This window comes from Podarcis tiliguerta, assembly GCF_965153285.1.
Source record: "Podarcis tiliguerta genome assembly, chromosome: 1".
NCBI lineage: Eukaryota > Metazoa > Chordata > Lepidosauria > Squamata > Lacertidae > Podarcis > Podarcis tiliguerta.
This window is the reverse complement of record NC_139534.1, coordinates 55,192,082-55,219,538: the sequence shown is the minus strand read 5'-3', so window position 1 is coordinate 55,219,538 and position 27,457 is coordinate 55,192,082. Positions and strand designations below refer to the sequence as shown.

Genomic DNA, 27,457 nt, shown 5'->3' with positions numbered 1-27,457 from the left:
AAGCAGCAGGATTTCATCCTGCCTGCTGTTTGCCACCTTTGGAAGGGGTCACAGAAGCTCAAACAACCGCAAGCATGTATGAAAATTCTCTGACATTACTTTTGAGTATTCATGTTTTATTTAATTTGGGGTCTCTTGTAGATCATTGGCTCACTTTTTAAATAAAACGTTTAGCCTGAAACATTAACCTGATTTTGGAGGTATGGGGAGAACCGTTCTATTCCAGGTCAGGTTTAGTTGAGACTTTCTAGTATTGGTTCACATTCTGGGAAACAGTACAATCCTAATCAAGTCTACTCAGAATTGTGTTTGGGTCACTTGCATGAGTAAAGCAACTAATAAATATTAATATACTAATGATGATATCTGATTTAATTCAATGGAGCTTACTCCAGGTATGTAGAATTAAGAAGCCCAAATTTGGTAGTTTTCAGTGCAAAGCTCTAGGTGATAAAATGGCCCTCAAAATTTGACACCCCCTCCCCCACCAGCCCTTGCACATAGGGAAAGCTGGGCTTGGGGAAGGAGGTGTGAGGGCTCTGGCAGGGTCCTAGAGTCCTCCCACCTCCTTCCGAAACCCTAGTTAGTGCTTTCCCAGCTTTCAAAAAGAGGTGGGAGGTTCTAGGATGCTGCCAGAGCCAGATATGGGAAGGCAGCATGAAGCTGGGGGTGGGGGGTGGGGGACACATGTCACGAGTACTCTTGTAGCCCACTTGGTATGAAAAGTTGGACCGCCCTGATCTAGCGTATCAGAATGGATTTTCATACTATGTTTCCATTCATAAGCCTAAGTCATGTGCCTAATTGCAAGCTTCCTATATGAAAATGGCTAGTGGTATTTGTAAGCCATGTTCTTTGAAGTCAAAATTGCCACTGCTTTCTTATGCACATTTTTATGTATGTCTTTCTTCCCGATGGAATATTTCTTCTCATCCCTGTATGCTTATTACCCAAACAGTCCCCCTTTGTCCTGCCTTACCCTGTATCTATATGTACATGTTTTTTAATGCTGAAACAAGGTTTTAGTTACATGTAGAGAGAAACACAAACATGAAACTATCAATATTTGGGAATTTATTAAAGTTAAAAATATCTATATATAAAGTTGTTTTTTTAAAAAAATGCCCTCTTTACACTATTGTCACTTTCAGATAAGCCCAGTTTAAATGAATGACACCTCAAAGGAGACCAATTAACTAGCTAGCAGACAACACTTTTGTCCATTATAGCGGTTCAACAAGTCAAACCCGTGAATTTTCTAAGCTTCATCTTCTACCATTCTACTCAGGGATTCATTCCAACAATGAAGAGAAAACAGAAAGGACTATTTCAAATTGTTCAAACTATGTTCATCCCTTATTGTGACTGCTTTCTCTCTCTTGCCTGGTCCATGTGAGATGCTGTTCCATCCAGGATTGTAATGGGTTTGTTTGTGAGGGAGCTAGCAGTTGCCTGGTGGAGTCTTACTACTTAAGATCCATGAAACGAATGTCCATGATGAGCAGAAAGTTCTTGGGCAACGGGCGAGGTGCTGGTGAAAGCACGGTGAAGACCTGGCGTTCAAGGTCAACTCCGGTGACTACAATGAAACCAGCCACACTTGTTTCAGAGATGTTCTCATCAGTGCCATCAGCAGTACTAACACTTAAGAGATGGTGTACCATGTCACGCCCAGGTGTAACTGGTACCAGTTTGAGTTGGTTGTCTTCCTGCGACATGCCCAGAGGCAGGCAGGAATCAGGGATAGTGGGAGCGCCCACTTTGTATATCTTGACATCAGAGAACTTCACATCAAAGGCGTGTGGGTAGAAGCTTCCTCGGAAACCATAGAAATATTCGCGTATGCGGTCATCACGAAACTCCCGCCGGAAGTCCTTGGAGCGCTCGACCACTCCACCTGACTTCGGGAGCAGCACTGTCCGAACAAAATGAGGCAAGTCCCGCTTCAGCTCATTGTAGAGGCGCTCCTGGTCCAGAACTACCACAACATCAACTTCAAAGGCAGAGGCAGCATGCACAAGTGCCTGGTACCCAGACCCCTTCACCCAGCCACAGGTATTGATGACACAGCCACTGACCGAAGCCCGGCGGTTCACCTCGCAGCGCTGGTTAAATACATCGGCCAAGCGGGATGTAATCTGCAGAAAAAGAAGAAGCAGCAGAATTAACCAACAGGAAACCACACAAATCTCATGGGTGAAAGTCTTACGAAATGAACCTAGCTGGCCTCTTTTAGAAGCTTCCGTCCTTGGAAATCTCCAGATTGTTTACCAATACTGAAGTTTTACCTTAGTCACACCCCACCCTGCTTTTCAAAAGTGAATCTGTATTACTTTTCTATAAACATATGAAGCTGCTTCTTCTGAGCCAGACCATTTATACAATTAGCCCATAATTGTCTACTCGGACTAGCAGCAGTTCTGCACGGCCTCAATAACTTTCCCAAGCCTGTGACCTGAGAACCTTTTAACTGTAGATGCCAGAGAAATAAGTTGGAAACTTAAGAGGCACAGCATACCTTCCCCAACCTGCTGCCCTCCAGATATTGTTGGGTTTTGATGGGAGTTAAGCTGAAATAAGCTCCATGACCAATTCACTGTGTTTGCAAAAGACAAAAGCCTGCTGTTTTAAAGAGAAGTTTCTAGATCAACCAAGCAGCATCATATGTTTATTCAGCGCAGATGTTGTCTTCATTAATATTTTCTTTAATAATGAAATTATCAGTGTTTTTATTTTAAATATTTGCCTTCATCAGAGACACATCAAGTCAAACATATTAACAAGATCCTTCCTAAACTGTCCTGCCTTACACAATTTACTTCTCAAACCAGTAAAACCAGCATGTCTTGTGTTAATGTCTTTGTGTAAAGGATAACGATCTGGAGTTTCATTGGTGTGGTTTTTAAGGATTTGCCTTAATCAGAGACAGATCTGTTATCCAAGTCAAATATATTAACAAGACTCTGCCTAAACAGTCTTGTCTTATACAATTTACTCCTTAGATAAGTAAAACCAGCATATTTTAGTTTATTGCCTTGTATAAAAGATAAGGATCTGAAGAGTTATTGACCATTAACCTAGCCTAGTCCTATGAAGAGTTGCAGGTGCCTATGCCTGTTCAAATAAAAAGGCTTAGGCAGCCCTACATCTACATGTTGGTCTCCAAATTAATGACAGTTGGAATATAACAGCATGCTGAAGGAGATTAACAGGGTTCATGATAATAATTTATTGACTAGCCATCTCTTGTTTGTCCTCCAGCATAACATAGTCAAAGGTGAAAATGGAAATTCAATTTCTAACTATCATCCCTATTCTCAGTTTGATAACGATATAAAAAACCTAGCCCAGCCCAGCTCCATGAGACTAGGATGCATGCAAAGGATCACCATATCACATACTATTTCAAATATGCTGCTTACCTTGTTATAGAGTTTGATGTTAGTGCCAGGTGTGGTGGACCCAAAGTGATAGACCAGAGGGGCCTGAACCGAGAAGCCTTCTTCAACATCTGCAGGCCGCTCAATATAGAGTGCCCCCATGGTGCCTGGGATAGAGATTGAGCCCTGCCCTACATCCAGCTCCACAAAAGTGGGCCGGCGCCCTAGGCGCACAGCATAATTCAGCAGCAGACGGCAGACTGTTGACTTTCCTACATCTGTGGGGCCCACCACCATGACACGAGGTCCCCGTTCATCCTCACGCTCAGCCTGCCACCGCATCTGTTCCAGGGCTGTATGGGTGTTGAGGTACAGCAGCATGGGAGTGTCCTTGGAGACGTAGGCTACTTCAGTCCGACCAGTTAGCTGTACTGAACAGCCATGCCAGGTGAAGACAGCCACTTTGGCACCAGCATCAAAGGTGAATTTCTTGTTGCGTGTCAGTTCCGTTCCAAAGACCTCAGCCATGCCTGTCAGAAGCTCTAGCTGGACCATTTGTGAAGCTTCAACCTCAAAGCGGAGCTCAGTCTCCCTCTCCAACTCAAACTTGGCCACCAGTTTCTTTTCATCTCCAGCTTCCTCTGCCATCTTGTTTCCTTTGCAACTGCTATGGATACAAAAAAAAAAAAAAATTAATTAAACCAACTCATGTTTTAAAAATGAAACATCTACTCTTGTTAGAAAGCTTGCAAAAGTACTGAGGTATCTTTCCTCTCCTGGTGTCCCATTTTACATAACATGTTAAGTTGGACAAAAATGCCCCCTATTATATATGCATTTTTCAAAGGGTGGACACCTTGCTTTCCTGTTTATTCTCTAACCTAAATATGTTTCTGGTTAGGCAGGAAGTTTCCCCAGGTGGTCCAGGGAGTCTGAGGGTTTGCCGTTGCTGGGGGACTGCTTATTATCAGTGGCCTAAACGATCTGGATGGGCTTGTTAAACTATACATTGAATTGTAAAGATCACACTCAATTCTCAGCTTAATCAGCCAAGATATGCACAACTTTCCGACACCTGCACACATCCCCATGCACCATGCTTTGTGTGAATGAACAAACAAGCCAATAAACTGAGCCAATAGCCAATAGCCACAGCTTCCCTTCACATACAAACCAGGAACAACAGTGAATTGCTTCCAAATGATCCAGGATCTGGAAGCCAACTTTAAACCATAGTTTTATATTCTGGCTTTAGAAGCCATTGGCAGTAACGATTAATCATAGCTTTATGAGCTGTTTTGCCAAATGAGCTGCCTGAAAATGCTTGAAGCTTCTGCACATCTCAGCTTAAACTGAGATATGATTGTGCAAACACAGTACAGCACAAACTTTGTCCATCCCTCTTCTTTTGCTTGTGGTACATATTGTAAGCTGGATGATGTGCCACTTATAGGCTGCATGGGCTGGTTATGAATGTGTGCCTGGTGGCTCCATCTGAAGACAGCTAAGGCTCCGTTTTATTTAGGTCCCTAGTCAGCAACCAGCTTCACTGGAGGATCCTTCTAAAGAGAGGGTGGAGGGGAGCAGGCCAGTGCTCCCATACCACAGCAGAGTCTCAGCAAGACTTCTAGTGGCAACCTTTCCCCCACATGCTTAACTACTGAATTGGCATTGTGCAGAGGGCGGAGGAGATCGATCCTGGGGCTGAATGTTGCTGATCTGTCATTTTGATCCATCTGGAACAGTTTCGTTTCCGTAGAAGCGAAACCGTTCTAGATTTAACCAACAGCCAAAGATATGTCGTTGACACTGGGCGACACACTGCTTCCCCATTGGGGTTTCAACCCGCACCCCGTTTCGAGTATTGACAACCGCGCAGCTATCGCCGCGTTTCAGTGCCTGCCCGGCAGCACAGAGAGGAAGGGGCCTAAGGCGAGGCGACGGCCAAGACTCTTCCCCACGAAGAGGCAGTTGCGCTCCTGCCTTCGCGAAGGCTGCCCGTCTCCATGGAAACCGACCCGAGGCCTTGAGGAGCTGAGGAAAGTCACCCACCTACTGAATCCACAGGGATCCAACCACACGAGTCCCGGATCGGGCCAGGCAACGGAAGTGTCGGTTGTCCTGGAAGTGACGGCCGCAGCGATTGTGTGATGTACGCATGCTCCTGAGCCGCCTCAATTACCTGACGGGGAAGCGGTTGGTGTTCGCGCGGCCCGCTGGGAAATGTAGTTTCTGGCCTCCATTTTTAACCCTTTGTTGTTAAGCTGCTAAATACAAACAAACAACCGCGGAAGCACGTTTCCTACTCTATAGTGTAAGGTTATTTCCTTCTCACCACCTCAGATCAAAAACACTCATCTGGAAAATTTCACTCTCCGTGGTTCTGAAGAAAGAGAAAGAAAGAAAGAGAGAGAGATTAAACCCATGGAGCCATGAATAATTTCCGCTTCTCATCTTTTGACAGAAAAAGGCATACCATGGTCTTTGATTATTTGCTTACAAATTCACCAAACATCCACCCAAAGAAAAACAAGGCAGCACACTAACGATTTATTGTGGAATAAACTTCCTTTGACCAGAGACTATAAAAGCGGATGCCACAAAAGGTCTCATGAAATTCAGGTTTCCCCCGGATTCTCTTTTACTATTTGTTTACTTAGAAAAATACACAATGTTGGGCATCAAAGCCAGTACTAAGTCTTCCCAAAATAGTCTGTTTTGTTTTAAGGGTTCAACTGATGAACTTCCAAGTTCTTACTACTCAGACAGATTGTACCTGCTGCTTGCTACTCTGCACTGAGTCAGTTGTGGTGTAACTGCCCACCCCCCCTCAAATATCCAGTCATACCATTACAAAGTTCTCCTTCCCTCCAGCATTGTTCAGTAGCTAAATGTGCTTTACTGGGTTGAGCAGCAGTTTAGAGGCAATGAAGTTGCAAGGATGTCACTTATGGAAGAATCCTATACATGTCTATACAGAAGTAAGTCCCATTGATTTCAATGGAGCCTACTCAAGGCAAGTGGCTATGGGATTCCTGCCTTAGTCTGCCTTGCTGCCCTGAACAGGTCCACCCAACAGGATATTTTATGCTTTTTCCATTTGCATCCTTTAAAATGTCAGTTCTAAATTAGGGAAAATGTTCATAATATTTTATTATTAAACCACAACTATGTTACATAGCTTTGTCATGTTGCTCCATTCTTCAGTTGCAGCTACGGAAGGTACCCTTCTCACTCCACTTAGTTACTGACTGAAGAAGAAACAACAACAGCAAGTGTAGGTGGGGGCCTTTTTGGAAGTGGTCCCCAGACGGTGGAACTTTCTCCTCTTGCAGCTCTTTAGCCTCCAACCTGCAAACCTTTCAGTGGGTTTAAAAAGCCCATTTATTTCAGAATTGCCCTCTCCTAAATAAAGCCTTCATTGTTGGGGGGGGGGGCAGAGGCAGGGGGGAACTACCCATTTTAAAATAGTTCTTTACATTTGCAGGGAATTTACATTGCTGTTTTGTTTCAACTGGTCTACCTTTTCAAGTATTTGCTAACACTGCTGCCGTTGCTGGGTTTTTGGATTGCTGTATGTATTGTGTTTTTATGACATTGTGAACCACCTTGAATGGGCTGTGCCAAAAAAGTGGCAAAGGGCCTATAAATAGTATTATAAATAAAAGGGACCCTAGGTGTCTGGATGTAGGCTAAGTTTGAAGGAGATCAAAGAGGCAGCAAAAGGTAGGGAGAAAAAAGATTAAGCGAAAATGAGAAAGGAAACGAAGTATAAGTCAATATAATCAATTCCTTTGGTACAGCCCAGATTCATCCTCAGCAAGAATAGAGTCATCTTCAGAACGCTATTACCATGACAGAGATCTTGGATATTCTTTATTTGAAGGACATAACAAGATACAGCTTCCAGATGCTTCTGTACCAAACATGATTGGATCAAGTCTGTTGAAGTCAGTAGCACAACTAAGAATGATATTCTGAGCATCAGACCACTGATTTAACTGCAAACATCACTGTTAATCAAAAAAAGACTTTTCTCCCCTGTTTTGTGGTTTGTTAAAGGTGGCTTATTAACCACAGAAGACCCAAACAGTTTTAATACTACTATTTGAGTGTTAAAATGAGAAGGAAAGAATGAGATGTCTGCAACTTACGAAAATGACATAGTACTTTGGTGGAAACTGAAGTACAAAGGATCAGGGAGTGCTGTAATTCTAGAACAGCAAGAACAGCCTGTTTGTTTGTTTTATTAGGGCCCTACTTGCATGACTTTCATTCAGCTTGTGGCAACTTAGGTTTTGATCCATCAATCGGGGCTTATAGCACCGGAAGCAATTGCAGCTCCTCAAGGCAAACATAAATACACAAAAGAGTTTAGCATGCAACCTTCCTAAGGGAGATGAACTGGGTGACTGTGGAAGTCCTTAAAACAAACATTGATGCATTGATGCAGCACCTGCTTGCAGAAGGACTCAAGAATTCAAAAGCTTGCACATTTTTAAGCCGGCAGAAGCTGATCTATCATATCAGATAGGTGTGCCTCCAACTTGTACCTTCAGCCTGCGTGGTGTATGCTTCCACGGAAGAAGGCTAGTGTTTCTTAGTCTCTATAGCACCAGCAGGACGTGTTTGGTCTTCCTGCTGCTGCTTAGTAACAGACTAAATGGATGCTACTCCTCGTCGACAGAACTGGACGCCCAAACTCCTCTTGGAGTTAATGGCCCCACATTGATCCCAAGGCCAAATTCGTCTGGCAACCACGTTGCGGGGAGGGGGAGGGGATGATGAGGTTGTCAACCTATTCGTTAGGGGATGCCAACTGGGGTGCGGGGTAGCGAAGAGAAAGTCTAAGCAATGACAGAGCCTGTCAAGGTTGAAGCGCGTTGAGAGATCTGGGCCTTTGCGTTTCGGGGTGTCGCCAGGATCCTGGAAGCCCTAAAGTGAGTGGCTAGATGTTTTGGGGGCTGGGGTGATGGTGGAGAAGTGCACCGGAGAATGATATTGCAGATTTGCAGCCCGTGACCCTGAGCTGCGTCTCTCGCCTCTCTCCCTGCGTCAGAGTTTGCCACGGGCGCGCAACGTGGGATTTATCACCTGCGCGTCCTTCTCCCTCCCCACCGCCATCCTTGTCGCCGGAGCCACCCCAGCAGCGCCCCCGCTTGCCCGGCTCCCTGGTCGCCAGCTGCCCGTTCCGCCGATCTCTCCACCCCAGCGTGCCCATTGCGCCTTGCATCCCTGCTGCGGTGGTGCTGGTGGCCCCTGCTTATCCCCTCCCTCTCTGATCCGTGTCTCCGGCCCCTCTCTGACGTAGCAGCAGGCTGAGAGCGGGGAGGGGGGGGAAGGAAGAGAGTCGAGGAGGAGGGAGGGAGGGATGGATGACTCACAATGTTATGATGCGGTTCCACAACACACAGCCACATTCGTCTACCGACGAAGCACAAAAGCAGCCCTTCGGCGGCCCTGAAGCTGCGCTCGCCTGGACGCGACCCCTCGCCGCTCGGCAGCAGGAGCAGGAGCAGACACGGACAGGCAGCTCCTCGCCGCCGCCGCCGCGCACACGCGCCCGGGCGCAGGCTTCAAGGTGAGCAGCGCGGAGGGCAAAGGCGGCGGAGGCGGAGGCGCCGCCGCTGCAGCTGAAACTTTGCCTCCCTCGCTCGCGGGGCTCTTGGGGAGTTGCACGTTTCGCCTCCACCTCCGGGCCGCGCCGAGAGAGCCCGATCCCCGCTCCCCCCCCCCACCTCCGGCCAAGTCCCTCTGGGAACTTCGCGACGCCAAATCCGCCTTTATTTTCCTTCCGCGCAGGCAGCCACGTGAGTCAGACTCTGCGGTGATTAACGCTTCGAGTCCCCCCCCCCGCACGCCCCCGACACCTGGGCTCCTCCCACTTCACTTCTTTTTCCTACCCCTGATTTCTCCCTTCTTCCCCCCGCCCTTCTAGGAGAGACGAAGTGGACGGGTGAAGTGCGAAAAGCAAGGTAAGAAAGCAGCGCGCAGGGCTTTCTGCTGGGACGCTTTTCGCGCGGCATTGCTCTGGACCCGGGCTGCTTTTTGGGGGGAGCTGGAGTTGCGCGCGGCGTTGCTGCTGCTGCTGCTGCAGGACGGATTGGGAAGCGCTAATGGCCCATGCCCGCACGGTGGACAAATGCATGAGGCTGCTGCTGGGGCTTCCGAAAGTCAGCTTTTGGGGGGTTGTAATGCCGCTTTGCTGCCGACAGGGGGCGTGCCCGTGCGCCCGAGAGTCGCTGTCAGAACGGGGGCGGACGGGAGGAGGCTTTGAATGAACACGCATGGAAATGACGTCGAGGCCCCGGTAGAGGGCCCTCTTGCAGCCACAATAAAAGGCCCGTGACAAGGGTGGGTCGGATTGCTAGCCAGAATGTTTTCCAACGTTCTCAGAGTCATTGGTTATGTGACATGCTGTGTTAATAGCAACATCTACAATTGGAAGGCTGTAGCTCAGAGGGAGGACAGCTGCTTTGCATGCAGAAGGCACCAGGTAAAATATCTGCGTAGGTCTATGACAGCCCCCTTCCTGAAGCCCTGTCCCCAGTTAGCATAGGCAACATTGAGCTAGAAGGGTCGATGGCCTGACTCGCTATAAGGCAGCGTTATAAAGCAAAAGTAGAAAAGCTGTTTCTTAATCAGATGGGCCTTTCAGATCATGGGCGTTGCAAAACCCAAGACTCTGATTCTGTGCAGGCTTAACTGGGAGCAAAGCATACCATACTCAGTGGGATTTATTTCTGAGTAAACATACGTAGGCTTGAGCTGCATGGATACAATTATGCTTAAAGCAAAAGCATAATGAAACCCTGGCCTTAACCTACAATTAGCTGACCAGGTTACGAAAGTTGTGAGGATAAGCTGAACATGTTGTTCAAGGCACCTGAGTTGTGGACCTGTTTGTGTGAACAATGAGAACAATAGGCGGAACCAGGGATTTGAATCGTGCAGACCCCAAACCGCTTAGCACAAATTACAGTGGTACCTCGGGTTAAGTACTTAATTCGTTCTGGAGGTCCGTTCTTAACCTGAAACTGTTCTTAACCTGAGGTACCTAATGGGCCTCCCGCTGCCGCTGCGCCACTGGAGCACGATTTCTGTTCTCATCCTGAAGCAAAGTTCTTAACCTGAAGCACTATTTCTGGGTTAGTGGAGTCTTTAACCTGAAGCATATGTAACACGAGGTACCACTGTACTACAGTCCTGTCTCTCTTCAAGTTCCGTCTTGAACCTGGTAAAAACCAGGCTGATTTCCTCCCCCCCCCCCCGTTTTCATTGCCTTTTTATAGAGGTGGGTGGAGGATTCTAATTACCGAACTGTCTGAATGTGGAGCAAGGGCCCAGTGGTAATTATTCCAGACGGATGAATCCACTGAGCTTTCTATCTGCTCAAATACACATTCCATGCTGTGCAGTGGCGGGACATGCCATAACTTCCACCTCCAGAAGAGGCCCAGATCACCTCCTCCTGGGTCTGACACACGCACAGTAGGCTTCTCCCAGGGCTGATAATTGCTTGCCGTTGTCTCTCCACAGGTGACTCCGCTTTCGGTCTGGTTCTCATCTGGGGGGGCCCTGGCAGTGCAGCCCCCCCAAACTTCACTTTTCTGAAACACGGCTCTAGCCAACCTGCTTCGCTGTTTCACTTGCGACCGCCTGTGCGGGGGCTGCACAGCGCCGGCTCCTCCCCCTCGACAGGGCATTGCTCTCCAGCCTGTCATGCCCAGCTGTGAGCCTGCGCCACCCGCCGCCTGCCTCCCTACCAAGACCTTCCGCAGTTACCTGCCCCGGTGCCATCGAACGTACAGCTGTGTTCACTGCCGGGCACATCTGGCCAAGCACGATGAGCTCATCTCCAAGGTACGGGCATCTCTGGGACATGGCAGCAAGTTTAGCTATACTGCTGTTATTTATCTGTGGTCTTCCTGGATCTCTGGCATTGTGTGACCCCCCCAAAGCAGTGCCACCCCAGGGCCCGGCTAGGACACTTTCTAAAAGATGGCAGCCTACTGGTGGGATACCTTGCTAGCAATACCTATTGGTCTGTCCAGGAACAGATCTGTTCTTTCTTATATCTGGGGATTTTTGCCTTGAAGCAAAAGCAGTTGGGTTTGTGGGGGGAGTGGGTCAAAGAGCCTTTGAAGGGAGAGGGTCGTAACTCCTATACTTTATTTCCACAGTCTTTCCAGGGAAGTCATGGTCGCGCCTATCTTTTCAATTCTGTGTGAGTCTCCTACTGCAATTGGTTTTATTTGGTGTGGGTGGGGATGCGGGGGAGATTGGAAGAAGCAGAGCAGAGGCAGAGGGAGAGAGGTGGTTTCGTTTCACACCGGAAGAATGTAGAGCACTGCTACATCTCATCCGTTCCATTAGAAGGAGGGAAATATAGAGTGATGCTGCTAGGGTGGGGTGGGTTAGGGTTACATTTGAGTACTTCCAGGGGGAGGTCTTATATATGATGGCATTGATCCATCATATCTCACTCAGCATTCCATACTATGTAGGCATTCTGATAATCTGAGCTTGACATACTGAGCTCTGGAACTCAAGAGGAACAAAGCAACATTACCTTTGAATATGTGCCCCTCAGCACCCACTACCTGGGGCTTGGGATAAGGGCATCAGCCAGCAAGGATGACTTCTAGCTAGCATTACACCTGAGCCATTCTCTTTTTAGAAATGAAGCACATCTAATAGAAATTAAATAGTGCGTAATTTCTGTCTTATTGTAGTCTTTGTTCCCAAAGTCTCATGGTCAATCCTTAATTCAGCGCTGGATTCCTCCCTACATCATCCTGCTGAACTTAATGGTAGCACCACCAGACCTTGCACTGGAACTCCTCACATCTTGCTTTGTGTCCTTGCGGCTCTCTCTCTCTCTCGGGTGCTGGCTCAGCCATCCACAGGATGTTGCACTCTTGACCTTCAGGCATGATCTACCCTTGATTCTGAATTGCTGGCAATGAGAACTCTCTTCCCTCTGATCTAACAATCAATCAGAATCTCTATGAAGTGTTTCTTATTTATGTTGTTTCCTTCAAGATGAACCCTTCGTTCCCCTGCTCTTTTGACGACTCTTGCTGAATGCATCTGCAAAGGCCAATGTATGAGTAATCTCCTGCCTCACTACATAGAGATGTGCCAGAGGATTGCTGGTCATCCTTCAGACTTCTCTAATACATGCAAAATATAGCTCATAGTGCAGAAGGCTCTCTCTAGGTGCCTCCCTGTGTGCCATGGTTTTGACAGTGAAGAAAAGCACATAGTTTTTCCTTCTCTTCATTTCTAATTGGCCTTTGGCAGGGAGAAGGCCTAGTTCCAGGGCAGACCAACTGAGTCATACAGATCTAGCATTCCTCTGTCATACTTGTTGAACGTAGCCAAGCAAACTGTTGTTTTGGAGTGGCAAATTCTTTCTGCCTGAAAAGTAGATGCTCTTTTCTCAGTGGTAGGAACCTGTGGGGTTTGCAAAAGCAAGGACCTGCTGGGCCAGTTCTGCGGGGAATGGCAAATAGGATGTCTTTTACAGTTTGTGGAAAATTCCTATTGATAGTTTCATATTGGTGAATTGACCAATCAGCTGGCACGTTTCATAAGCGAGTGATGATTCGGTGGCTCTTTTTTCCGGTAGCATTTTGGTTTTGCCCTTACTTGGGCAAACGTGAATGGAACAGTTCATATAAACAAATGTTATAGAATAGCTTTTATTCCAGCTGTGAAACTGGGTTTATCGCCCTTTTGGATGCCAGCCCAAAAAAGAGACAAGGAACGCAGTTATGGTGCCTTACACCTCACTGGAGAGTTAGTCTGAAGTAATTGATGGGAGGCCAAATCTTAGTATAAGGGTAAGATCTGAATTTCTTTCCCTCTGCCCCAGAGCCCCCTGATTCCACATCTTAGAAGAATTTAACTTTTCTTTCAATGTAGATCGGTTTGAAATCATGAGGGGGAAGCTCATGTCTTTTGATGGTCCTTGGCTCCAGTAACTCAAGTCTGGCTGCCTCCTGCTTCCGCCAGGTTGATCTAACATTGGCTAGGATAAGAACATGACCTAAAGACATAAGAAGAGCCCTGCTGGATCAGGCCAGTGGCCCATCGAGTCCAGCATCCTGTTCTCACAGCGGCCAACCAAATGCCTTTGGGAAGCCTGCAAGCAGGACATGAGGATTTTCTATATAGTAAGAGATTCTTATGACGAGCTGAAGAACCTTATATTTAGGAGATGATATTTGTACTTTCCAGGCCAAATGAAAATGACACTTCCTGAGTTATTCTAGGTTCCTCGTTGTTTCTAGGCCCCTAGTTTAGCAGGGGAGCCTGTTGTTTTGTTTCTTTTCCCCTGCTGCTGTATTGGAGAGCATATTTTTAAACATTAAACCTTTGGCACTTCCTATGGCTCTCAAGTTGTCATAGGCCGAACACCCCATGTTTCAGCTGACAGAACAGCAAGCTTTTAAGACAAACTCCTAAGACAATTGTTCAGCTGGCTGCGGTAGCCTCTGTGTTACAGCTAAGCATGTACCATCAAGCCTGGGACGAGGCAGAGATATCGTGCCTTGAGTAAAGATCAAACACATCTGTCAGAGCTTTCTCTTCCCAGGGACCAGTGTGGAATTGGAATGGTTCTTCCACTACAATGTGAATGTGTCCCAGTCACACTGGGCATTTCTCCTCATGGCCACAGGAGGCCGCTGTGGGATTGAATTCAGAACTCTTCTCTTGTTTTCAGTGCCCCATCTTGGTTCCTAGATGATGAATAAGCTGGCTTTTCTTTTCTTTTTTGAGACAAACGGTAAAGGCATGAGGAAGTGATTTATTTGTTTAATTTAAAAAGCTTATATCCTGCTCTTTCCCACCAGGTGGATTAAAAAGTGGCTCACAATGTAAACTTATTAAAACCACATCAAATGTGATTATATTTTAAACTGCCATATAAAAACAGCAAGTTAATACACTAGTATAAAAGAACCACATGTATGGGAACAGCATTAAACACATTATCAAGCTGAAAACACTCAGCCAAAATCCTTCTTAAATGGCTTAGGTTTCAGTCAGACGCCTGAACGAATATAATGTTGGGGTATGACTGTTCTTAAATCTATTTATTTTTAAAGCTTAGGCGATGTGACACTTCTGCATCCTAAGAAAATAGGTGCTTAATAGGTTTTTATCTGGAAACAGGAACTGCTGAGATGTGGTTTCTCATAACCAATTGTGTAAGTCATGTTTCAGTTGCTGAGAACTTTCCATGAACCAATCACATGAAAAAAGTAGTGGTGGGGCTTGAAATCCTTTCTTCTTCTTCTTCTTCTCCTCCTCCTCCTATTTTCTTTTATCTGTCTGTCTGTCTGTCTGTGCGTGTGTATGTGTGAGCAAATGCACAACTGTTAGGACAAACATAGTTCCTCACACCCTCTTTGCGTAGCGTTTGTGGTAAACTCCCTGTGAGGTAGAACAGAGCAGGGTGGAACTCTTGAGAAGGATAAAAAGAGATAGTGCCTTCTAATTTCTTTGACTGCAGGGTTAATGTGGGCTGTGGTCCGGCCGAACAACGCCTCTTGCTCACCGGCCTCCATTCAGTCGCTGACATTTTCTGCGAAAGCTGCAAGACAACACTGGGCTGGAAATATGTGAGTACTGAATACTGCTAGCTTACAAGTCTAGACAATAAATCCCCTTTCAAAACAGGATTTTTGCAAGCAACCTTGTTGGAAAGAGTCAAAATGAGGCAGCTGTGGAGAACCTGTCTCCTGACTGTGCCCAATTGAGGAGAAGGGCCAGGCTGACCCTCTGCCCTACATGTGGGCAACAAGGTCCTTGTCAAAGATTTATTTATTTATTTATTTACCAACCACCTTTATCTTCCAAGGATCTTAAGGTGGTGTACATGGGTCTCCATGCCATCCTCACAACAACCCTGTGAGGTAGATTAGGCTAAGTGATGGTGACATGGCTTAGTGGGAATTTGAACCCTGCTCTCCCAGGTCCTGTCAAACCATTACACCATACAGGCCCTAAGAAACCATGGCACTTAGAAATGTCAGCCTCCAGCTGTCAGGCCACACTAGTAGAAACTCTTGATTCCTACTTCCCCTGTTGTAATTGTGGGTGGTTTTTTGTTCACACACCCCTTTTTAGAGCAACTTTTGTGTTTGGGGTGGTGCATATTCTATGGAGTCTGTGTGTGTGTGTGTTTTTAGGCAGATGTCTGAAGCAAATGGGGTTAATTCTCCCAATCTCCTCATTTGCCAGGAACAAGCCTTCGAGACCAGCCAGAAGTACAAAGAAGGGAAGTACATTATTGAGATGTCACATATGGTGAAGGACAACGGCTGGGACTGAGGGGAACTCTGGGCGCACACCCTCCTGCGTAGCATGCCTTGCCCTTTCCCAACCCCACACCCACAGCTGGCATCCCGGCACAACCAACCCACCCCACCCCCCACCCCTCCTGCATAGCATCACCCGTGGGAGTGGAGATACCAGGACCCTTCTCCCAAACCTCTTGTACTTTCTAAGAATGCTGGATTTGCAGAGTGGAGGACCCCACCCCTGCCCTTACAGCAGAAGGGGAAGCTCAGAGGGTTCAGGGGACAGTGCTGGGGGTGTTGGATCGGATTCCACGTGATCTAGATGCTGCCCTCCCCACTCGCTGACAGCGCCTTTCGGGCAGAGCAAGCGGTGGGATCCGGAACCGCACGCAGGTTTTGCACTCCGTTGCGTAGGACAGAAGCAGTCCTTCCTGGAACAGGACAGAAAGGGCTGTGGGCACAGGGCAAGCTCTTGAGGAGATGCCACGGCTTAGCGGCAAGTGTTGCATGAAGGAGGTTCTAGGTTCAATCTCTGGCATCTCCAGTTGTTTTTTATTTTAAAAGAACCTCACGGAACGGCTAGAACAGGCCCTGGATAACTGCTGCCAATCAACATTGACCAGGTTGAGCTAGAAGGGCCAAGAGGGTCTGAGTCAGGAAAAGGCAGCTTTTTATGCTCTTCTCCTTTCTTGGGAGAAATTAAAATTGCGTTTGACAGCCTACCAGTGTTGGGAAGAGGAAATCCCTCTCAAACAGGAAACAAAGGGATCCTAGAGGTAGGGGGTGGGGGGAGAGCAGCCCCTCTCCACATGGAGCCATGGTAGTTCACAACCCCTTTCACCCCTCCCGTTCCCTGACACTGCCGTGGTGTTTCCCCCCATGTCTACTCTATGGAGTCTATTTCTTTTGTTTTGGGTCGCCGTGTGCTTGTGATCCTTGGGCACCATGGCTCCCCCACATCCCCCCACCCCACATGAAGACAGGATGGGGGGCAGGTGGGGGTAAAGCCTCAGCACTGTCACCAGCGCAGGAATTTTTTTTGTATAATAAAGGTGTTTTATATTTAAAAAACAAGCAAAATCAAAAAGAGCCATGCTGCTAATGGCTTCTCTTTTCCTGCTTCCTTGCGCAGCTGCAGCCCAAAGCTAGCAGTTATATTCACAAGGATTAAGCTTGCTGGCCAAATGTCCCAAGAGGACTTCTCTAAAACAAGAGTGGCTGATTGCTTGAACTTGGAAAGCCCACTATGCTTCTTTTTCTTTTAAAATAACCAAACATCAGCACCATTGGGATGAGCATCTGGAAACCCACATATACAAAAAAATACAAGCCACAAAGTTTCTCCCCATTCGAAAACTTAACAGAACTGCATGTGCAAAATTACCATATTCTAGGAAGTTGCTGCCCATGTCTTCCTTTCCACATCTAGAATGAGTCAGAGCTTTCCCACAAATTTTAACATTTACCAGCAATTCAGCAACTTTGAGAACACAGGAGGCACCCAGTTAAAGAAGCGGTAACATTTATTAGGCAATAGGCTGCTGTAACGCCTCGGAAAGAGAACAGTCAAAGGTGATTTGCAAGAAAGCAGCAACCCTTCAGCTTCCACTCGGATGCCAAACCATGTTGGCTGTGAACAGCTGATGCTGAACAGCCCCATATATATTTGGGGTGGATGGGAGCACTTCAGCTGTCACAGGAGCTATGCTTTGCTGCTGCTGGGCACTATCCGTTTTCTCAGTTACACCTTCCTTTTGCCCCACATAGCAAGGCTCCATGCCTATCCCCTGAATATTGCCAGTAATGGACGTATAGAGGCTTCATGCTGCTGTGGCCACCCACCCAATGCCCTTTTTACATTGCACTGCTTGCGTTGGGCTCAGACAGTAGCACAATGTGAAAAGAGCCTTGGACAGGGGCCATGCCCAGTGCCTCAGGAGGCTCTTCGCACATTCTTTCCCTCTCTCCGAATTCCTATGCGGAAACAAGAACCACCTTCTCACCTCACCCAAGACAAGGGGGATTCATTTTAACTCTTTATCAGTTTGCTTTCTTTGGGGTGCCCTCTGGGCTGCTGTAGTGCCCAAATAATTTCAACCGTCCTCTCTCATCTTCATTCAGCAGGAACATCCAGTGTTTCTAGAAGGTGATTCAGAAGGTCCACCTAGAGAGGGAGGGGAATAAAAGTAGATGGAATAACTTCTTTCTACAGCTGAACTGCTCTCTGTCACTGCACCCACCAGCTCCACATCTGCACTGAGAAGGCTATTCACTAAGTGTGAACTGGAATGGCAGAAGATTAAGGAAATGTCTGTTCTTGTTAGAAGATGGCTAAAAAACTCCCTACTTGCCACATCAGAAAAGTCTTTATTCTAGTGCAAGTATGGTGTCTCATTGGCGTAGCCACTGAACAAACAGCTAGATCCAGAAAGTTGGTTTCAACTCTTATCTCTCCCCACAAATGCCTCTGTCTTAGTATTCTTTTAATTCCAACCTGAGATTTGTGGGTTGTTGTTTTAGTTCTACAGAGGGATAATACTTTGCATCAAGATGGGAGTATAAGAAATAAGCCACCTTAAAAATAATAATAATTAGATACTAGGATGGTAGGATTCTTAGGGATGCAGGTGACACTGTGGTCTAAACCACTGAGCCTCTTGGGCTTGCCAATTGGAAGGTTGGCTGTTCGAATTTGCTCAATGGTGGTAAGCTCCCATTGCTGTGTCCTAGCTTCTGCCAACCTAGTCATTCGAAAGCACACCAGTGCAAGTAGATAAATAGGTACCGCTGCAGTGGGAAGGTAAAGAGCTTTTCCATGCACTCTCACACTCATCACAGTGTCCTGTTGCACCAGAAGCGGTTTAGTCATGCTGGCCACATGACTGTGGACAAACGCCGGCTCCCTCGGCCTGAAAGCAAGATGAGTGCTGCACACCATGGTCGCCTTTGATTGGATTTAACCGTCCAGGGGTAATTTACCTTTTAAAACCTTTTAATAGAATTCATGTGTTCACATTTCTGGGTATGGATTCAAACCTGTACCGCTCATCTCTTACTTTTGGCCCTACATACAATCTCATATACAAATACTGAAGATCTGGGATTCTCCATTTCCATCATGCCCTTGGAAGATTGAGACAAATGGAGAAAAAGTAGCTTTACACTCCAAATCATCTAGTAGTCAGCAGAGTCAGGGATAAGCAACGTTAGGTTTCCTGATTCCATGTCTGTTACTGTAGCTATCAGCTAATCCTCACTAATATTCAATACACAGAAGTCATTTTTCCATTAACAAGTATGTGTCTCTGCGCCAACCAAATGCACATATTCCAATCTAGTGGTCTGGTGTATATGACAAGAGTGTGATTTACATGTGAACTACTATATGCGCCACAATATATGCTGAATGGTTGATACAGGTTATCACCATGCAGAATTTTGTGTGTGTATGTCCAACGAGCAGCATATAAAGGCTTTACCATAGCTCTGCAAATATATGCAACAAAGTCCTCTGACAGTCTCTCCTGCAACTGTTGCCAGATGCAGACAGACAACTGCTGCATGACTGGTTTGGCTGTGGTCTGTAAGGCTTGAGGGCTGAAGCATTCACTTGACCTGATCTCTTGATCCTATGGAATTCACTATGGATGCTATAAATATCACCATGGGCCTCCAGCAGGAACTTTGGGTGGAATTGTTTTCACGTAACAACCAGAAGCTCTGTTGCGGCAAACAGGGTTGAAAGTACAGGGTAAAATACATGCTCTACCCAGAGGAACTCAAAGCAAATAGATAATAAGGGGCAGAATGGCAAACAGGTGCAGGTGTAGAAGGCTTATTTTCCAAAGCTATGAGTGCTGTCAGTCAAGGCTGGGAGTCTCAACCCACTGCCTTAACCACATCCCATGCTAATCACACCACAAGACCTTGAAATTTGATTCATGTGAACACTAGGTTAAAAAAAAAGTTGTAACCCAAGGCAAAACTCTGTCCCCCAGAACCAAAACCTTGCTATCCAATATGGATATGCCTATAGAGACCTCTGAAAGAGAACCAGCAAACAGCTCACCAGTAAAAATTAATGCAGATGTATTTATAACAAAGTGCCTAAGTGGTTTGGCTGGGAATTGTGCCATAAATGAAATGGAGAGGCCGACTGATTGTTTTGTGACGTGGGCTGGTGGGAAAGGGTGCCCTTATTTTTCACCAGCAGGTCATTCACCTACCAGTAGTGCTGAACCTTGCAACTAGAGATGAAGCAATTGGAATTTTTGGGAAATGACAACATGCTTCTGGAGCAAAGGGAGCAGAGAAGAGGCTTTCAAGTGAAAGAACTAGATAAGTGAGCTGCACCACAGATATAATCTATCCTCTCTCATAAGTCTCCCACTCCCTACCCATATAGGCTTTGATATTCTGCACCAGGGGTGGGGGAGTTATGCCCTCTGGAAGTTGCTGGACTACAACTTCCATCAATGCCAGCCAGCATGGCCAACGGTCGGGGACGATGGAAGTTGTAGTCCAGCAACTCTGGAGGGCTACACCTCTTCTTCTACACACAGGGATCTTTGCTGGATCCTGACTTTTTGTTGCAGTTAGTCTGCATGGCTTTCTTGGCTGCACAAATTCAGTGGTAGATAGCTGCAGTGATCTAACAAAGATAGTGTAGGCAAACCTCTCCTACAATGCAGTTCAGTTCAGACTGTATTATATTGGTTGAGGCCATTAAATATATATCTAATCACTGAACCTTTTAAAGAGGGGAACCGTATGTTTGACAGATAGTGGTTGTATGTTTAATCATTGCTAACTTCTAAAAATAATAGAGACAAGGGCAACCCAAGGCATTAACAATCCGCAAAACCTTGGAAGACAAAAATACCAAACTTGGCTTCATATGAAAGTCAAAAAAAGTGTAAAAGCAAACATAAATGTAATTAACAAAATCAAGATGATCCAGAGAAATGAAATGGAAGTATGCATGACCTTGACAGAGACAATTTCTTAACTGAACTCAAGCATGTTTTCTGATAAATTAAGGTAAGTAGTTTACTGGGTGGACGCCTCCAAGGATTCACAAGCGTGCAAGTTTTGTTGGAACTACAAGAAAATATTGCTGCAATGTGACTGAGCTCAGGAGCAAGGAAACTGCTTGTGAACGCAATACTACGTAAGACAAGGATGAACGCATTTGAAACTGCCCATTTAGCCAAGAACCTTGCCCTTTTCACAAACAAACAAAACCAGCCTCTAGTATACAATATAGAGGACAAATAGTTAAAGGCCACTGAAACACGTCTCCAGAACTCCGATCAGCTTTTCCCCAAAGTTATAGTGCTCTAAACAGAAAAGGTAACACAGGGACCTTCTAGAGTTGTTCCCTGAGATTGCATATATGGGTTGTACCATAAGGACATCACATCACTTTTGAATAAGACAGTTTAAATTGTAGTTACTTCATGTGACCCCGGAAGAAATATTTCGTTGCGGTTTTTGTTTGTTTAAAAAAACAAGACCGGTTCAAGTTTATTACACCCAGCAACAGAACGGATTGAGTGACACATGTAACTAGAATATATTTTAAAATGTTTTTAGAAGAGCACTGGAATCTAAAATTCTGACTAGGTGTAAAGACACAAAATTCAATGATGCTCACATGTCCAAACTTGAGTGTTAGGAGCAAGTATACAGAGCGGAGGCAGTTTGTCAATTCACACTGATGCTTGAAAGCAGGTGATTTTGCACGTCTGTGAAAGAATGTTGGTGGGCTGCATCAATTTATGCACATTTAAGGCCTTAGTATTTGGTGGCAGAGCAGTCTATTGTCTCTTCCAGTCTGTGCAGGATGCTCTGATTTTTCTCACACACTCAGGTGGTCCGATCAGAGTTTATGGAACGGTCACGCCAATACAACTGCCCCATACCTGGAAGCAATGTTGTAATCCCAACCCTTGTTACCTGGGAGTAAGCCCGACTGAATTCAATAGGACACGCTTCTGAATAGACATGGTTAGGCTTGCACTGTAAGCGATCACCAGATCAGGGAGAATAATGGGAGTTTCAAACACTGCTAAGAGGTACCTCGCCTTGAAGCTCCCACCCTACTCCACTCCAACTACTTAGAAATGTAGTATCTTAGTACTCTATATAGGCTATCAGAACATGAAATCTAATGGAGAACAAAGATTTCCAAACAGGCTATGTAAAAAAACTGCTGCCTTCACCCCTGAAAAAAAATCAGATTGTTGGCATAAAGATGCTTACAGTATTATGTTATTGTTTCTAGATAGGGTTACTACCTACTGAAATAAAAATTTTAGTCCCTGGGCAGGCCCAGTGTTTTCCAGGACTCAGCAGTTACCAGGGGGTATCTATCCACCCAAGATGCACAGCTCCAGAAACAAGCAAACTGAGGAGGGGGGAAAAAACCCCCTGACATTTCCTGGTTTTTCTGACAATTACTTGAAGCAAAATAAAAATTGGCCAAGTCAGTTCCTCTTCTCCCCCCTACCCCATTGGGCTGGCAACCAAATTTGTATACAGTCTAGTCTTGCTAGCAATACTTATTTAGCAAATTGCTTACTCTCTCAACTTTAATTCTCACTTTATGCAAAAACATGATCCTCAGGGTCCCTTCCAATTCTGATTCTATGATTCTATCCCTTCCTCTGTTTAAATTGCAAACCCCTTTGGGAAGCTGCTGCTTTATTATGTATGAACTGACTCTGCAATAATGATGGCTGTGTACCACCTAGTTCAGACTTCCTCAATCTTGGCCCTCCAGGTGTTTTGAGACTACAATTCCCATCATCCCTGACCACTGGTCCTGCTAGCTAGGGATCATGGGAGTTGTAGGCCAAAAACATCTGGAGGGCCGAGGTTGAGAAAGCCTGACCTAGTTTAAAGGAACTGCAATGATGGGAACTGCAGGTCTGACTTAATACGGTTTAACATTGGCAGCATACCATAAACATATACCTTGGTCAAACTGCACCCAAAGCAAGGATGAATTGCTTAGGTCAGGGATAACTCACACAAATATTTCTTAGGTCTTTTTCTCAATCTGTACAACATATATATATTGTCTGCACTGATTGCGCTCGTCCATTGCCAACATACCAGCTATTTGAAATTGCCTTTAGCCACGCTGTGAGTAGATGCTTCTGCCACAGATGTGCATAAAACCCAGCAGCCTCTGCTAAAGCTAAAAAATAAACCCCAGCAAGTAACCTTGCATGTTTCCCCTTAAACGGGAAACTATTCCCCAGGAGGCAGCAGTGCTATCCTAATGAACATCACTTTCCCCCGGACAATGCAAACATAGGGAGCTGATTTATATCGGATCAGTCTATGGGTCCATCTAGCTCAATATTGTCTACCCTGACTGGCAGTGGCTTTCCAGGGTTGCAGACAGGGATCTTCCCAGCCATGCCTGGAAATGCTGGGGGTTGAATCTGGGACCTTCTGCACGCAAAGCAGATCCTCTACTACAGAGCTACGCCCATTACATGTGCTTGGTTTTTGCATAGGCTTGGATCTCCAGTGGGCAAAAATGTAAACAGAGTCACCGGGCTGGAGAAGTCCTCTAGATATTGGGAGCTTGAGGTCTTTAGAATCCCTCTTTTACAGACATCCTAGGCAGCCTTCCTCCTCAGACTTGCTGGTTGCTGAGCTACAAATGTGTGGCCAATGAAGACATGCAAGCTCCTCTCAACTCAAACCCCAATGTGCATATGCCCTAGTTTGGGGGGATCCAAATATGAACTGAGAAGAACACAGAACTTTTTGTACACGTGATACAGGGTCCCCGCCCCCCCAAAGAGCACACTCAAAGCACCTTTTGCGTTTCCTATAAAACATCCATAACCATGATGGCTGGAATTGTGGTGTCTACATAAAACCCTTCCAGCTTTTTCTACCCTGCATTCACATTCACAAAGGAGCGCAAGCACTGAGAGGAAAAAGGGGGTCCGAGGTACCTTCGTGTCACATTTTGGGGGGGACGGACGGGCCAGGGAGAAGGGGTGCCTGCAATCCGGGACTACACTTGAAGACCTGAAAAAGCTCGGGGGGGGGGGGCTCGCTCTTCCGGACTCTCTGATTCCCACGGGACCCCTCTTTCCTGGGCCCAGGACACGGGAGAGAGTGGCCCCCCGAGGGATCTTGGGGGACTCTCGCCTCCTGCTTTTTTCACCAGCCTTTCCCCCGACCTGCCCTCCTTCACGCCACTCCCGGAGAAGCCTCGCTTGAGTGGAACTGGCGGGGGGCTGGAAGGACGGGGGCGGGGAAGGCAGGTTAAAGACTCGGAAGGTCGCCGCCCTCCGTTCCCCGGGGGTCTCTAGCAGCACTCCGGGCAGGGCCCCGTCCAGCCTTCGCCCCTCTCCACAGAGCCGCCACACGAAAACACCCCCGAGCCCCCGCGCTTCAGACTCGGAGCTTGTGCGAGGGGCGCCGGAGGAGGGGAGGGGGCCCCCCTCGCGAGCCATTGGACGCCTTTACCCTTTCAGCAGCTCTCGGGCTTCTCCTCGTCTCTCGCCTCCCCCAGTGGCAGAGGTGGAAACTTGCGGGGAGTTTCCTCCCCCTTTCCCCCGGGCATGGAAGTGGAAGGCGCTCAAAGCAGCAGCTCCCGCTTCTCCTCTCCGCATTCCCTTCCGTCCATCTTGAATACTTGAGATTCTTGAATGGAGCGTGTGGGGGATCCGCGCCGTGCGCCTCCCATTGGCTGCCCGTTAACCCTTTGGAGAGGGGCTTCGCCTTCTCATTGGACGCGGTCCCGTTCCCACCCCCGCCCACGCGCCGCCGCCCCCCACCCCTCGCGCGCGCGCCCCCGGCAAATAGGGATTCTGCTACAACCTTTCGATCTGTTGTTGCAGCTTGTTTGTTCCGGTGGTCGGTGCGTCAAAGTTCGTTCAGAAGCAGAGGCGCCCGAGGGGATCGTTGTTAGAACAGCAAAAACAACAACAACAACAACTACTACTACTACAGCTACAACTGCAACAAAGATAACAACTACAACAACAGTACCCTGCCCATTTGACTGGCTTGCCCATTTGACTATACTGTATAACTAAGTTGTATAGTTATTCATCTCCACTTCAGAGAAGGCCCTCTGCATGGCTCCCTGTAACTTCACTTCTCGCAGTGAGGGAACTGCCAAAAAGCCATCAGAGCTAGATCTCAGGGTCTGGGCTGAACGATGGGGGTCAGGGGTGCCAACTTGAATGAAAGGGGAGGGGCAGGTAAATCCCTCCCCCCCCATAATCGATTACAAGAAGCAGTGCACACACACCATTTGAATGGCAATGCCCAACAACTTGTGGGGCAGCCCCCACAAATATTTTATGGGGGGGGGGGGCGAAGGGACTTTGGCTCCTAGGAGTTGGCTCCAATGACGGGGGTGGAGACACACAAAAGCAGTGAAATGGGGCGTCTTGCCTAGTTTACATGAGATGGGGATGAGGAAGCAGGAACCCACCTCTTCCCTTGACTCCTGGTACCAAGAAGGTGGGTGAGGTGGGGTGAAAGCAGGAGCTACTGTCTAAAAAGGGTCGTGAAAATGTTGGCCTTTGCATGCTTCATTTTGGCTCTGCATCCGCAGCAAAATGCCCTGGGCTGCAACTGCTCTCAGCGCTGGCATGCAGCTTCTGTGCACTTTTGGGGGCGTTTTTGTGCTGTCGTTCTGCCTTCCCTGGATGGTGACAACCCAGCAGATGGTGCTAGTGCCAATAGACATGTCAGTTTTGTTCTGACAATGGCCCGGTTTCAAAGCTGCATTCACACCTGTGGAGGAAAAATGGCCCCCACATCCTTTCCCCTGAAGCTTTGAGATCACATGGGTGGAAGCAACTTTCAGCAAGGTAGCTGGGATGGTGAGTCCTGTCCTCCAGCAACAACTGGAAGGCTACAGGTGAGTCACCCCTGGTATCCAAGAACACACATCGTCTCTTAAGAGAACCAGGGAACTCCCCACAATGCATAGTTTTGCCCTTAGGCACTTTTATCAAATCCTTCACCCCAAGTGACCACAAATTAAAGGAATGCAGAGGAAACAAGTTGCAGACAGAACACGGGTGAGAAAGTCCTCACAGCCTGTGTTGACATCTTGTGTATCTCCATTAGTAGGGCATTTCCTAAGAAAGGCAATACTCTCGACATAACGATTGGGACATTTTGTATTCACTTACACCCTGCACATCTGTGAGACAAAGACTGTTCAGGTTTTCTGAATAAGTACCTATTTTTTACATTCATTTGCATATTTTCCCAAAGCATCGTCATTATTTTTTTCATTGAAGTATGTCGGTTTGTTTTTATTTATGGATATGGTAGAGGTAAAGGACCCCTGGACGGTTAAGTCCAATCAAAGGCGACAACCCGCGTCTTTTATAACAGGAAGTTATGCCAGCCAGTCATGGGCACTGTTAAAGAATGGTTTGGGTGGCAAATCTAAAAAAATGTAGTATGAACACTGGCAACTGGGAAACATTGGCCTGCGAGCACTCCGATTGGAGAACAGCCTTGACCAAAGGTGTCAAATGTTTTGAAGACGCTTCAAAGGTTTTGAAGATGCTCAAACTCAGGACAAAAGGGAGAAACATGCTAAAAGGAAGGCATGCTGGGCAAACCCTCACCATGATCAACTCCCACCTGGAAACCTATGTCCCCACTGTGGTTAGACTTGTGGATCCAGAATTGGCCTCTACAGTCACTTACAGACTCACTTTTAAAACTGTGCTTATGGAAGACTCGGCTACGAGTGATTGCCAAAGGCCCAGGTCTTTTGTGCTGACTCCCAATAGCTCCTGTCCAGATGATCAAGGGTCTGGAAAGCAAGCCTTATGAGGTACAGTTGAGGGAATTTGGTATGTGTAGCCTGGAAAAGAGGACACTGAGAGGAGAGATGATAGCCATCTTGAGATATCTAAAGGGCTGTTACATGAGTGATGGAGCAAGCTTGTTTTCTCCTGCTCAGGAGGGTAGGTCCTGGATCAACAGCTTCAAGTTACAAGCAAGGAGATTCCAACTAAATATCAGGAAGAACTTTCTGGTGGTAAGAGCTGTTCGTCCCTCAGGAGGTGGTGGACTCTCCTTCCTTGGAGGTTTTTAATCAGAGGTTGGATGGCTATCTGTCATGGATGTTTTAGTTGAAATTCCTGCATTGCAGGGGGTTAGAATAATAGAATCTTAGAGTTGGAAGGGACCCAAGGGTCTTCTAGTCCAACCCGCAGCATTTGACTCAAATGGTCAAAATGATGAAGAATGGGAAGACCAATGATAAAACCTGCTGACATCTATTCAACATCACAAGGGTATAGAAGAGGCTTCTGGACACCCTCAGAATATCACTATAGTGCTTTGAGGGAAAATAATTTCCTGCTTGCAGATGCTGGGAAAACCAAACATTAGATTTCCCACAAATACCTCCCACAGGCAAATACGTACAAGCAGAATTTCTCACGCACAATCCTGTTTGATTACGGTAAGAGCAGCCCCAAGCAATGCTTTTTACATCATTTCCCGTTAGAGAAGGAAACACAGGAAAGCTTCCACTGGGATTCAGGGAAGGCTCCTCACAGAACCATGAAATAGCAGGAGATTATGGGACTTTTAACACAGTTATTTGTACTGGAGGCTATCATCACACACGGCTTGCATAGGAAAGGTCCACAGGTAGAAATAAAGAAAAGTGAGCAGGGTGTGTTGCTTAAAGAACAGCAATAAAAACTGAATTTTAAAAAGTTAGGAACTTTTCAAGACAGGTTG

General features: G+C 46.7%; 2 protein-coding genes and 1 long non-coding RNA gene across 10 annotated transcripts; 1 reads left to right on the top strand and 2 right to left on the bottom strand.

The window, feature by feature from the left end:
- Positions 1-1,057: 1,057 nt before the first annotated feature.
- On the bottom strand, positions 1,058-8,897 carry CLP1 (cleavage factor polyribonucleotide kinase subunit 1). 6 transcript variants are annotated; one of them, XM_083429508.1, is made up of 4 exons: positions 8,765-8,897; positions 5,433-5,763; positions 3,423-4,047; positions 1,058-2,138 (listed from the first exon to the last, which is right to left on the bottom strand). In XM_083429508.1, exons 3-4 carry the CDS (start codon positions 4,026-4,028, stop codon positions 1,467-1,469), a joined length of 1,278 nt encoding a protein of 425 aa, XP_083285634.1. In that variant the 5' UTR covers positions 4,029-4,047; positions 5,433-5,763; positions 8,765-8,897; the 3' UTR covers positions 1,058-1,466. The 6 variants fall into 6 exon arrangements, with proteins under 6 accessions (XP_083285634.1, XP_083285635.1, XP_083285636.1 ...); XM_083429509.1 differs by having other exon boundaries at positions 5,563-5,763; XM_083429510.1 differs by having other exon boundaries at positions 5,687-5,763.
- YPEL4 (yippee like 4) lies at positions 8,824-16,783 on the top strand. Of its 3 annotated transcripts, none has more exons than XM_083429564.1 (6): positions 8,824-8,961; positions 9,319-9,355; positions 10,920-11,243; positions 11,564-11,607; positions 14,905-15,013; positions 15,636-16,783. In XM_083429564.1, exons 3-6 carry the CDS (start codon positions 11,103-11,105, stop codon positions 15,723-15,725), a joined length of 384 nt encoding a protein of 127 aa, XP_083285690.1. In that variant the 5' UTR covers positions 8,824-8,961; positions 9,319-9,355; positions 10,920-11,102; the 3' UTR covers positions 15,726-16,783. The 3 variants fall into 3 exon arrangements, with proteins under 3 accessions (XP_083285690.1, XP_083285691.1, XP_083285692.1); XM_083429565.1 differs by lacking the exon at positions 8,824-8,961 and adding an exon at positions 8,986-9,190; XM_083429566.1 differs by lacking the exons at positions 8,824-8,961; positions 9,319-9,355 and adding an exon at positions 9,753-9,876.
- Positions 16,784-17,199: 416 nt separating this feature from the next.
- LOC310672418 lies at positions 17,200-24,448 on the bottom strand. Its single transcript, XR_014508556.1, has 2 exons — positions 24,194-24,448; positions 17,200-17,858 (listed from the first exon to the last, which is right to left on the bottom strand). It is a non-coding gene; the product is annotated as an uncharacterized lncRNA (long non-coding RNA).
- Between the last annotated feature and the right edge of the window lie 3,009 nt (positions 24,449-27,457).

Bases quoted from the DNA above. Each gene is read 5' to 3' on its own strand.
- YPEL4 (XM_083429564.1), top strand. From the start codon at position 11,103: ATGCCCAGCTGTGAGCCTGCGCCACCCGCCGCCTGCCTCCCTACCAAG. The intron at 11,244-11,563 runs GTACGGGCATCT...TTATTTCCACAG, and splicing joins ACGATGAGCTCATCTCCAAG to TCTTTCCAGGGAAGTCATGG. The intron at 15,014-15,635 runs GTGAGTACTGAA...CTCATTTGCCAG, and splicing joins CAACACTGGGCTGGAAATAT to GAACAAGCCTTCGAGACCAG.
- CLP1 (XM_083429508.1), bottom strand. From the start codon at position 4,028: ATGGCAGAGGAAGCTGGAGATGAAAAGAAACTGGTGGCCAAGTTTGAG. The intron at 2,139-3,422 runs GTAAGCAGCATA...CTTTTTCTGCAG, and splicing joins ACATCAAACTCTATAACAAG to ATTACATCCCGCTTGGCCGA.